The 12,714-nt window shown below is 39.9% G+C and overlaps 1 protein-coding gene and 1 non-coding gene across 2 annotated transcripts in view; one reads left to right on the forward strand and one right to left on the reverse strand.

Annotated features, from left to right (window-relative positions):
* Positions 1-1,931: 1,931 nt before the first annotated feature.
* Trnar-ucu (transfer RNA arginine (anticodon UCU)) lies at positions 1,932-2,004 on the forward strand. The gene has a single exon. It is a non-coding gene; the product is annotated as a tRNA-Arg (tRNA).
* Positions 2,005-4,332: 2,328 nt separating this feature from the next.
* Positions 4,333-12,714, reverse strand: part of LOC138031213 (fibroblast growth factor receptor-like 1) — an 18,008-nt gene continuing 9,626 nt past the window's right edge. Inside the window, exons 6-9 of the mRNA XM_068878887.1 lie at positions 12,205-12,239; positions 7,110-7,167; positions 5,666-5,847; positions 4,333-4,675 (exon numbers count right to left, since the gene is read on the reverse strand). Coding sequence (XP_068734988.1) covers positions 4,478-4,675; positions 5,666-5,847; positions 7,110-7,167; positions 12,205-12,239 — 473 coding nt within the window. The 3' untranslated portion in view covers positions 4,333-4,477. The remainder of the gene's footprint in view (positions 4,676-5,665; positions 5,848-7,109; positions 7,168-12,204; positions 12,240-12,714) is intronic.

The raw sequence follows: 12,714 nt of genomic DNA on the forward strand, positions 1-12,714 counted from the left end.
ATCATTCCTTTTCATAGTGTTCAAACACGTGGAATCGTTAGGGCTTGATATCTGATACTTGACCTATGAGATTCTACGGTTTGTACCGTTTGAAAATTTAACCGGAAACCGTTTTTCACATTTTCTCCACAGGACATGTACCGGGAATACGGCATGCACATGAAACAATTGCACTGAGGCAGTTTTCTTACGCTGATATAGTATTCACAAAGAAATATGTTTCTGTTAAATAATTATGACTCTGTTACATAATTTTTTTATTAAACCCCTTTAACGATTTTTCACTTGTCGTGACTTGAAGTCACTCGTGGTCATTCGTGGTCACTGCATATATGATACGATTCATGTTACAATTAATTGATTGAACTGAGATTTGAAGTGCTCACGTTATCATCTTTAACATCGCTAACAAGGAGGGCGGGGAGGGTACGCCGGTTAGAACACGGATACTAGATCCCTTCCTTCTTTGAAATACTAAGGTGGTATCACAAAATAATTATGTCAAGAAATCTAACGGAAGAAAAAACAGTTCAGTCTCGTCAAGTTAAAAAAATTGTTCCATTCTCGACAACAGTCGTATTCAGGCAAGAACATAATCTTGATGTCTTGCCGGCGGAGTTGAGTCTTGTAACCCTGGAAAGACATTATTTGAAGATAGAATCATTCTTTTTTGAAGTAGAATCTTGTGGCTTAGGTGCCATTAGGTTATCCATCTCTACCTTTCTGTTGCGTCTTTAGTAACAGCTGATGACTTAGTTGTGGGTGCGGCATCCTCTCCCTCCAAATAATTTTTAATATGTTTTACATTCCGTCGGTCTTGCACTCCATCAGCCTCAACGACGACATTATTTCAATTCCTCTGAACAACTGTGAAGGGAATTAAATAATGTTGAGAGGCTGCTATCTCTCTCTTGCTTGAGTAGTACTTTATCATTGCTTAGTTCTTGGATGTCTTTTCTGCTGATATTTCAATTGCAGCCTGCACTGATGATACATTTTCCCTGTTCTCTACCTCTCGCTGTCAGGGTCTCTAACTTATTCTTCACTTTTAAAGTAAAGCTGTTGTATTTTCGTCAGGCTGATCATCCTTCTAAATAGCAACTTAGCAGGCCGACTAATTTCGGTGGCTGAATTTGTTGTGCTGCGATACATAAAAAGACTTATCCATCCGTCTCTGTACTCCAGTCACGCGTCCCTCTACTCGAACAAATGCGTTGATATCTATCGACTCAGGTGCTAACTCGATCTGATGGTATGCAGAATTCAGGCAATTAAAAGCTTGCCAAAGAACTTGCTTTCGTTCAGATCTTGCAAAACTTCGTCATGTGAAGAACTGAGATCGTCCGGAAGAGAGGTCTTAACACTTAGTGCTGTTTATGGTGACGTCGACTGACGTTTCGACAACCCGAGCGCAAGTCATCTTCAAAGTCGGCCTGGTCAGAGTTTTTCTCTGTCCTTGAGTGGGCCCATTCCATTAGCAGGGCTAACCGTCTCACATGGTTCATATGGGGCAAAAAACTAGCACTTTACATTACGCTCTAATCAGTTATGTCTGTTGAAATATAAGTGCTACACTGCCAACGTTTGTAAAAACGTAACCCTTCCTTGTAATGTGTGTTGTGTCACAGCGAATCGTATATGCGCATTAATCTTTGACTTAATTGGCCAGAAGAAACATGATGTCACTAGTTTTTTCTGGTCTAACTCAGAACGAACTCTTCTACAGAACTACAACTTTCTTTCTACATTCGGTCTGGACTTAGTTCAGTCGTGCAGCGGCACATACAGTGGAATTGTTGCTTTGTTTCAAGAAGAGCGAAAAAATGAAAACCAGAGCATATTGATAAAGCATTCAATAGTAGAGAGGCGCGGATCTCTTTGATCAAATAGCTCAAGAGTCTAATCCGGGCATGGAAGAAGTCTTCTCAGATGCCCCTGGGCGCAATGGACTAGCGTGTTGGACTTCTAATTCAAAGGTTGTGGGTTCGACTCCCACCAGGGGTGGAGTTATTTTGATCAAGTCGTCACTAGTCTGCCCAGGCACAATGACCTTCGTTAAAACTGTCGAGCACATTTTAGGAATTGTTGTCTTACACTAAAAGCAAAAGCTCTTGAAAACAAACCAGCCGAAAACACTTCCAGATCCGTGGATGACTCTGATCAAACAGCATACAATTCCGATCTCTCTTGAGGGGGTAAATTTCTCTCTCTCATCAAATCAATCCGGGTATCGAAAACGTTTTGTCAGATGCCCCTGTAGCGCAATGGAGTAGCGTGTTGGACTTCTAACTCAAAGGTTGTAGGTTCGAGACACACCAGGGGTGCATTAAGTTTCATCAGTGGATCACAATCTGTCCAGAATAGCGATATTCACCGTTACGTCACCTATTGTCATTAATGAGCCAACCAGAGATCTATTGGCTGTCGAAACAAAGGATTCTATTGTTCTGTTTATAAACAGTGAAGTCCCCTATACAATGCTTTCCGTTGCAATAGCAGGCAAATGTTAAGGCCTTACACTAAGAAAGAAGAAGAGCTCGATAACAAGCCGGCATTTGAATTAACTTCGAGATGCATCGATTTTTCTGATCAAACAACACATTTTCGCGCACTATCGAAAGACAAAAAAAAAAGTAATAAGAGTTCGCAAATTGACGTCGACGTGACTGGATTGTAAACACGTGATTCATTTGGTGTAAAGGGAAGATTGCCCCCCTCGTGACATGAACACGCAGCCTTCTGACCTGGAGTCAGACGCACTACTATTGCGCTATGGATTCGCATGGAATTTTTTTTGGTTTCCCGTGCAAATTAGAGGTAGAGGGATAGGTAGCCTGCGAGCAAGCTCTCTTTCGGGGAGAGGTTGCTCGCAGGCTAAAGGATAGGGTAACACTCAGTTTCAAAATTTGAAGAAGTAAGACTGCGGATAAGAGGAGTCTACTCTTAGCTTAGGGCTGTTTATGGTGACATCGACTGACGTTTGAATAACATGAGCTGAAATAATCGTCAGAGTCACGTGATTGTTGTCAGTGACTCGTATAAGTACTTTGATCTTTTACCTGATTGACCAGTAGAAATATGATGTTATCGGTTTGTTCGGTCAGCCTTGATGGTGCTTGCTTCCTAGCAGGTCTTTATTGAAGGAGGTTTCCAGTCTAGTGTGGAACATTTTCCTTTAAAAAATAGGCTTTGGCCCATTTATCATGTCTCTGTATATCCGGCCTCCGAATTTGTGGCGTCTTAAATGGTCAAGTGGATTTTAATTATCTTCTAACCAATTTGACAAGATCTTTGGCACTTTCTTCTCGATTTTATTACCCAAATTAGTTTTCTTGCAGATCACTAGGGCTTCAGGAAGATGTGTCGAAATTCTGAATCCTATGAGAAACGCAGCGTTTCTTAGTTAAAATTTAAACGGATTTCTATCTCAGCATATACCATGGGTAAAGATCTTCCTTTGCTAGCGTGCATGGGGTATTCGAGTCATGCAAGAGAAAGGCTTTTGGACCCAGGGTGACTCAGTTAATTAACCCGCTCATCCACACAGTCAGCTATGCTGGCTTTACCACTTGTAGACATGGTAATATATCAGTCAAAAACAGCATGAAAACAAATTTCCCAATCACTTGATGTAAAAATCTAGAATACAACTGGCTCGCATGGCGAAAAGACTAATGCTCATGAATAGATATATCCCACCAAAGCTTCGCGATTGTTGTTGAGGCAAAAAGACAGGCTCGTGGTTGCCACGCAACCGTAAAATACTCTTGTTCCCAGACGTCTCTCAAATCATACACATTAGCTAGTGTGCAAAGGAAGATCAGAGGTAATGAAGTTTTCGTTCCCATGGTGACTCGTGCTTAAGGAGGGTGCCTACTATTGTTATTGCGCATACGTTCTGCGCATCTCCAGATACTCGGATTTCCTATCGCCGATGCTTACTAATACGGGGATATTTTTGCGCGGTTTGAAATTATCCGGAGAAAGTAGATCTTAGTAAGTACTCTTGGCATTCAAAAAGAAAATCGGGGGTAGCCATGCATTTTTGAGAGATAATTAAGCTTCAATTTGAGAAAGAACGCCATACATTGCTTTGTATTTTACAGCTTTTTACAAATATTACTCATGAATTATCTTTGAAAAATGCGTGGTTACCCCCAATTTTCTTTCAACAACACTTGTTAAGATCTACATTTCCTGCATAATCACAAACCAAGGCAAAAATATCTTTAATTAGTAGGCACCGTCCTTAAATGCGAGAAGCTTGTGGAAGAGGCAGCTTTTTACCACGTGCTTTATGGCTACGGCAAAGAGACAAGAAATATCAAAAGCGTAAATCAAATACATTTTGTTGATCGATTTTTAGGGAAGCGAGAATTTCAAACTGAGTTTTGCCGTTTGACAAATAAGCAATATATCCCTTAATTACCCTTGCTTTACTATCTCCAAAAATAATCTTAAAAGAGATGCTTTAAATCTAGTCATCGACACGGTTCTTAAAGATGATTTTATCCAATGCGATCCAACTTTTCTTTGCGTGACGCAGCTTGGTTTTTTTCTTGCCAAAAATGTCCCCAAAGCGATGCTGGATCTCCTTCTGGGAGCCTTGGAAAGAATTCTTGAAACGATCTGCTAAAGGTTGAGTCACTGAGTTTTCATCCATGATTTGCGTGTCCTAAAACAGGGATATCATAAAAAATTATTGAAAATCTCCGTGCTCCACGATTTCTCCTACTACAAACTCGCACATCATTGAAATGACGGCGGCTTAATTATTAACCCTGAGTTTGTTTAGAATCGATAAGAATGTCATGTATTTACACTCGGCGGAACTGAACCTTTTATGGCATTGATGGAAACATATTGTAAATAATCCTTATTGGTACAAAACGATGACACATAAGGTGTGTCAGTCCAAATTTATTTATAACAATGAGCTCTTGTAATGAGCTGCAACTCCCCTTCTTTTGGCTGGGGAATAATACAGACCTCCTTCATAATGGCAGCCAAATAAAATATTCCTCTGTTTTAATGCTAATAAGCGTTTCTAGCCTCGCTACGACGGGCAAATTTCAAAAGAACATTTGTTTCAAAACAAGGGCAGTAGGTCTAATTATCATTAAGACAAAAGAATGTAAAGGAGGTCGCCATTTATGAGAGTGGTCTATGAAATGAACGCCCAGGCTTACAACTAGAGCTACACACATTCATTTTGTGAACGAGTCGTGAATATAAACGGTAAATCCAATTCTCTGTAGGACGTCACAGCTGTGAATATCCCACACTCTGTTCGGAAAGAGCTGGGCATGGATTTCCCGATGTTGTGGTCTGGTCTTAATTCTCCAGCGAAATGTGGCCGGTTTGGCAGTTATGTTTCACAAACGCTTATGATGTAGGAGGCTACATGGAGAAAAACAGTCCTAAGTCAAAAGGTGGCGTTGCCGAGTGCTGGAGCATGTAGACGCAGCCATAATGCCATAAGAATAAGGGTTCGATTCTTTGGGATGATCTGAAAAAGGATCACTGATCCAAGATCACTTGGATCACGGCGCATCAAAGAAACCGATGAATCCACTCGCAAGGATTTTTCGGTTCCTCTGATTCACCAGAATCAGTGATCCTTTTTCGAATCATCCCAAAGGATCGCACCCTAAGATTATCTTACCTCTTGTGACACAGGTAAGTAAAAGCACCCTAATTTTATATCAAATATTTTTATCAATACTCCGCCGTAGATCTCCAGGCAACCTCCCCACTTGTTGTCGTCTCCGTAAGACATGTTGCTGTACTTCTCACAGACATAAGCCAATGGTTTAGGCCCCTGACAAAACGGTGGTGGGTTTATTGCTGCAGACAAATGGGAACAGAGCTTTGAAAAACAATTCAATTCAAAGCACGATTACTATCATGACTTTCCTTAGCGAGCGCTGAGGTGATACATTTGGCCTTCAAGGATGACGTATTAATAGGTTAAGGCCGCTTATATATTCTTAGTATAACGCTAGACGATTTTATTCCTCAATGAGGAATTAAAACTTAGGAAATACCCTCGGGACAAAAAAGGGAAGCAAGAGTATCTCTAATTTCATAATGACGTCATGGTGACTTTGTTTGTGCCTCTAAGCAAAGCAAATAGCATCCATATCTATGGAAAGCCATAACTTTCTTATGTAATCTTTATTCTTTTGGCCTTGAAGTGCTGTCTTGATGTTTTGGAGTTTTGTCATAGTGTACTGTGGCAATATTATTATGTGGTGAGGTTTTGTCATTATGTGGTGAGGTTTTGTCATTATGTGACGAGATTTGCTGGTTACCCGTTATGTTTCCATCATGATTTGCTGTGTTTATAATCACATAAGGGGCAAAATTCGATGTCATAAAAGAACCTCACCATAGAATGTAAACACAGCACGTCAAAGGAAGACCTCAACACGTCACACAACACTTAACCATAAAACTCGTCACATAATGACAAAACGTCACCACATAATGACAAAACCACACCACATAATGCCAAAAACCACAACACACGACACAACTTCAAGACCAAAAGAATGAAGAATACTTAAGAAAGTTATGGCTTTCAATACCATATCACATTCAGGAATTCAGCTCTATTCTTATGCAAACTGATATTCTTTCCTTTCGGTGAAATTTAACATAAACTGTGATCAGGACTGCAAGTCAGTGACTGAAGTTCTTTAAGTCAAAATCACTTGACTAATATCGACCCCAGAGCTCTTCTGCCCATACATACGCGCAGAGTGATCAGCGTAAGTACTGGGTTCGAGAAAAATTTGGTGACTTGACCAGTTTAAAGTTGAATTGCGCATGCTTACAATCGATTTAGCGAGAGAGAATTTTCCTCCCTCTCAAGCGAGAGATTTTTCCCAAATGATGATCAAACTTACAAAACTCTTTTTGATTGCCCTTTTCATTGCTTTGGCCATATTGGTCTGTGCACCCATCCTCTTATCTCCCCGTTCGTCATTTATTCCTTCGCTCTAAAGCAACCTACTCATTTGGGGACTCTTACATTAGCCACTTGGGAGTGCGACGAAGGGCCGACACTGGCAACCTAAAAAGCAAATTGCCTTTCTAAACCTTACCCGAGAGGGTCTCGTTAACAATAACCTCTCCGTCTAAAACCACTGTGAATCGCAGCGCCTGTGAAGTAGTAAAAAATACTGATCAGCAAAAATCGTTGACAGTTCCCTAATAAGGAATTCATCACCAGAGGAGAGCTGATACCGATACTTGAGAGATTGGTTTTGTTGGAACTGATTTATATTTTTACATCCACGTACACCATGTATTTTTCATGCATACGTACTCGCATAGTCTTAAGGACGTTCGCGCCCAAAATGTTCCCAAGTAAAGATTTTTCAAGTAAACTCGCCACGCAGAAAGGTAATGATCTACTCACTCTTGCCAAAAAGGCAATAAAAAAAGGGGGGGGGGGGGGGGGTCACCGTGCTCGTTTTCGAGATCATGAGGTGCACTTTCAGAAGCTTGCGTTATTTTAAGACGATCTTAGCTTACAACTGTCAGCAATAAAAAAGCTACATTAGTGAGATTTAGATCAGGTAAACGTAGTCAACTCAACATAACTAATATAACTCAATTAACCTTTGCAGCTAATGTCTTTTTCTGAGGTGAAATAGACCTTGAAAAACGATACATATTAGTCTAACAAAGAAAACTTCGGTCGCACGAGAGCATAAAAGGCGAAATATTTGTAACTTCTCACGCCCAGATTTTTTTTTTTGTTAAAATGGACAAAATCCGAAAAGGAAGTGATCTACGGAAAGAAAAATAGGGGTCACCGAGCATTCAAGAGAGTAGGGTTAGGCGATGGTATATTCGGACTGTCACGTCATTGCGTGGCATTTCCGAGAAGACCTGGGTCCACAGCTATCCCATGATGCCACACGCTTTCACGTTCCCCAATGCATGACGTGTGCGTGACATGCGCGAAAAAATGCGCCGTAGTAATGCGCGCGAACGTCCTTAATTGACTCCCCGTTCATGGGCGAACAATTAGGTGTGTATGTATTATGTGTTTAAATACAGAAAGTACGAAAAAGTATTATTCTCGGTTTTCACATGACGTCACGACCGCCATGTTGGTGCCCTAAACAAAGAAAAGGCGGCCATGTTGGTGCCCCGACCAAATCCTCCGGGAATTTAACTCTATTATTATGCAAATGCTTCCTTTTGTTTTCGTCGCAAAACATGGCTGTTGATCACGTGAGTGAAAACCAGCAATAAGTTCTCACGAATGATAATTTTTTCTGCGCCTTTGCGTATTTCATTGATTTACTAGGGTGCGAAGAACAGTTATCCTACAATTAACGAGGCTTTTAATTAGCTAAGAAACTAACTCTCTAACAAAAAATCAAAGCAACTCATGATACTTGCAATAATACCGAGGAAAAATATTTCAAACCTTTAAATCCCCCAAATAATCGAGACAAAAATTCATCAACTTCACTTCACCGAAAAAAATGCAAAAAGTTGTCTTTCTTGCACGAACAATTGTTTCTTGCGTCAGCAATCTCAAAAGAAGCAATGGGCGCGTGGGTTAAAAAAAGCAATCGAAATTTCTGTTCCCACAAGCTCGCAAAAGCATAGGAGACTTCACTGTTTATAAACAATTATTTTGTTATTTAAGGATGTTCGCGTGAAAATCTTCCCACATTGAAATTTGTTTCATTTCTTGCCCGAAGTTAAGTCATAAATTACTTATTCCAAAAATGATAAAAAAAAAAAAATTGGGGTTCACCGACTTTGTTCCGGAGAAAATGGCAAGGGAAAATGCCCCAATTTCGATAGTTAGGTCATCATAACGAGATGTAGCCTCATCTACCCATCCGTCAAAAATCACAAAAATAATATGTCAGAGTGAAGGTTTCTCTGCATAGAAATATAGGATTGGCTTTTTAGATAATTGCATGCCGTTGGGTCTGCTGGGTATGTCGTAAACAGTAGAGATAATCCTCAACGAGCGTTTTCGCAAGCGCTACCCGTTGTAACTACATCCGGAACTCAGGACACAAGGAAAGAAAAATTTTAAAAAAGATAACTTCTTACATTGTGATTTTTTTCATTTTTTCATATTTTGTAGATTGTAAGAAGAGCAATTGATTCATATCTTAAAAAAAATATGGGTCACCGATGATCTAAACGAGTAAAATCGATGTGATGTTGCAAAGCTCTTGGACAATTTAGTTTGTCACGATTTTGCGTGACCTGTCGGGGAAGGACTGGAGCCCGAGACTAGACCGCTCGATTGAAAGTTTGTAAAAAAAAAGACTTTCTCGAGCATAGCAACGAAGTTTAAAGCAGGCGTTATCTTTATTTGGTTAGTGTTTTGTATCATATCTCTCCATTGCCGTCTATCTCATCTTCTGGGGTGTGGTATTTGTGAAATATAATATCTGGCTGTTTCCTCATAGGTCCGCACTAAACCAACGCCTTTAAATTTACGCAACGTCGCTGATTAAAACGAAACTTTCAACCACTAATCGATTAGCGACCTTTTCCAGCCTCCCGGTCCTTTCTCTTAAACGTTTCATGATGAATTGGAAATAAATGTGCCATTCTTTAGCCGACCTGGAAATTTCCCACGGCGTTTTTGTCGCAATAAGATCTTAACTAATGCTTGAAGTAATGTGTGACATATTACAGTCGCGTCACCTGCGCAGTAAAAGCTGCGCACAAACAATTAGCCCGAACGTCCTTAACTTTTGTATTTTAAGCAAGAGCCGATACAACGTAGATTTGATTTGATTTTAGTGGTGTACTATATTTCGGCTGGCCAAACCATCCTTCTTCAGGTACAATGAGAGTTTACATTGAATTGCTTCTATGTACACATATATATATAGTAAATGGATGTTGACGTAATACTGGAAAGAATGTGATAAAACATGGCAGTTACAGAGATTTTGAATTCAAATACTAAGAGTCACGGAAAAATAACGGAAATCACTCAAAATAATAAACTGAAATCTAATACGTTTCTTCGCGGATATTAAGACCGTTGGGATCAATTGTCCTGCCTTTTAAAATTAAAAAAGCTTCCCTGGCCTTACGGATTGAGTCTCTGTTAGAAAATATCTTTTCGATAGGATTTAATTGCATGTCCTTGGAGATGTTGTGGGGAGAGGAGAGGAAATGTTCTGCGACTGTAGTAGGTTTGGATTTGGTGTTAGCGTTATCTAAAGTGCGGTGGTGTTCATTAAAACGGTCTTTTACTGAAACGTCGTTTAGTTTCTAATATGTACTGTTGCATTGAATCATAGAAATAAGGTTTTTAGTTTCGCAAGTTATGTGGAAATTAATGGAGCGCGTTTCGCCAGTAGAGAAGAATTTGTAGTTGGTTAGTCCATGGAAAATGTAAGGACAGGTAGGAAGTGTGGAATTAGAATGAGTTACATTGGGGAACTTTAGCTGTAACCAGCAGGTCTCGAAGGTTAGGGGAGCGCCTGAAAGCCACAACAGGTAGATGTAGGAAAGCATTTTTGCAGCGGTCAGAAGAATGAAGTAGATTGTAGTGTTTTTTTATTATGTTGAAGATGGAAGGAAGTGATGGATTATAGGTCGCTATGAAAGGTATGCGTTTGGGTTTGTCTATCTGTTTAGGTTGTAGGGTATGTGTGCGGGGAATGTCTGCAGCCCGTTGTATTTGTTTAGTAACAAAGTTGCGTTTGTAACCTCGTTTCAGAAGGTTTGTCGTTAGTTCCGTGGTGCGATCTTGAACGTTTCGTCGGTAGGACAAATTCGTCGTAGGCGGAGTGCTGGGCTGAAAGGGATGGCTTTTTTTGTGTGTAGAGGATGACAAGCGGAATAAACTAAATGTTGGTGTTTGTCCGTGGGTTTCGTGTATAGGTCTGTATTTATGTTTCCGTCACTAGTTAGTGAGACGTTAACGTCAAGGAAAGGAACACTGGTGGGAGTGTGAACTAGTGAATTTAATGGTAGGGTGAATGTTGTTGAGATAATCGATGAAAATTTTAAGGTTCTCCGGACTTTCAGTCCAGATCATAAAAATATCATCGATGTATCTCAACCAAGTATGAGGTTGGAATGGGGCGTTACTTAGAGCATTTTTTTCGAAAAGCCCGAGGAAAAGGTTAGCAAAAGAGGGGGCCATTTTGGTGCCCATAGCTGTGCCGTGGATTTGAAGGTAGTGGCTATCATTAAAAGTGAAGTTATTCATGGTGAGAATCATGCGGATGAGGTCGCAAATAGTGTCAGTAGAAATGGTGTTGTGAGGATCAGTGCGTAAAAAATGATCACAAGCATTAATATCTGCATTATGAGGAATATTAGTGTATAGAGATGAGACGTCAAGTGTTACTAATAATGAATTAGAGGGTAATTTGCCAATGGTAAGGAGTTTATTGAGAAAATCGTTAGTGTCTTTAACATAAGATGGTAGTTTGTGGACAAGAGGTTGAAGATGGTGGTCAATAAAATGGGATATGCGTTCAGTGGGATGACTATTAGATGAAACAATAGGGCGTCCTGGGTTACCGGGCTTGTGTACTTTGGGAAGGATGTAGAAACGTCCTGGTTTTACGTCGGGTTGTATCAGGTATTGTTTTGTCTTCTCGTCAATGAGGTCGTCAGTGTACATTCTGTTTACGTATACTGTTACTCGTTTTTGTATGTCAACAGTGATGTCTTCAAAACTCTTAACTTTTGCCAACCACAAAACAAAAGATATCCTTTTTTTTCGACAACCAATAGATCTCCGGTTTGCACATTAAGGACAATAGGTGACGTAACAGTCAGTATAGAGATACGTTTTTAGATAAAAATGTAAATATAAGGTTCTCAATTGCAAAATTATAAAAGAGCAAAAGTGTTTTATTTGGTTTTAAACCGCGAGGCGAAGCCGAGTTGTTTTAGACCCGATAAAAACACGACTTGCATGCTAGTTAATTGAGCGGCTTCAAAAACATTTCACACAAAGCTTGTACCTCTGGAATACGAACAAAGGTTCAAATTGCGAGAGGAAAACACTAGTTCTGTACACAAGAAAGTATGCTTTATATAAAGAATTTTAATGAAGAATGTTTTATCAGAACCCGATAAGTTGTTCCGCTCATGGATTGTTAATGTTTTTGAATCATTTATAATTAATTCATATGACTTTTGATAATACACGTACAAAATTGGACACAAGTCACTCACCTTTTGGTCTTTCACGAATGAAACGTTTGTACAAACTGAAAAATAAACGGGAAATATATCATGTTCAACATATTGTTTTATACGCGGCACCAGTGGAGATATTTATTTCCTGAAACAATTGCTTTTCAATTTTTTGACGATAACCAGCAAACAAACTGTCAATTTCGTTCTTCGAAGGTAATTGCTGTGATTGTCTCGTTGAAAACAAAAGTTATAAGTTACTTTTGGACGAGTTCAATTCTTTTGGGTTTCGGAGGCTTTAGTATCTGTAAAATGTACCACATGTATGCCTGCTATCTCAATACAATCGCCAATGCTTTTTTTTGTCAACAACCGCACTAGTTTTGCAAGCGTTGCGTTCCTCTTAGTTACGTGATCCCTGGTCGTCGCCATGTTGTTTTGTGTTGGAAAGAGAAGTCTCAAGGTCGATCATCGTGTTAATTGTCTTCTCATGTTTCCTTAAGGATGGGGGGGGGGGGGGGGGTGAAGGGGGGATATCTTAACCATAAC

The sequence above is a fragment of the Montipora capricornis genome, chromosome 14 (genome assembly GCF_036669925.1).
Source record: "Montipora capricornis isolate CH-2021 chromosome 14, ASM3666992v2, whole genome shotgun sequence".
NCBI lineage: Eukaryota > Metazoa > Cnidaria > Anthozoa > Scleractinia > Acroporidae > Montipora > Montipora capricornis.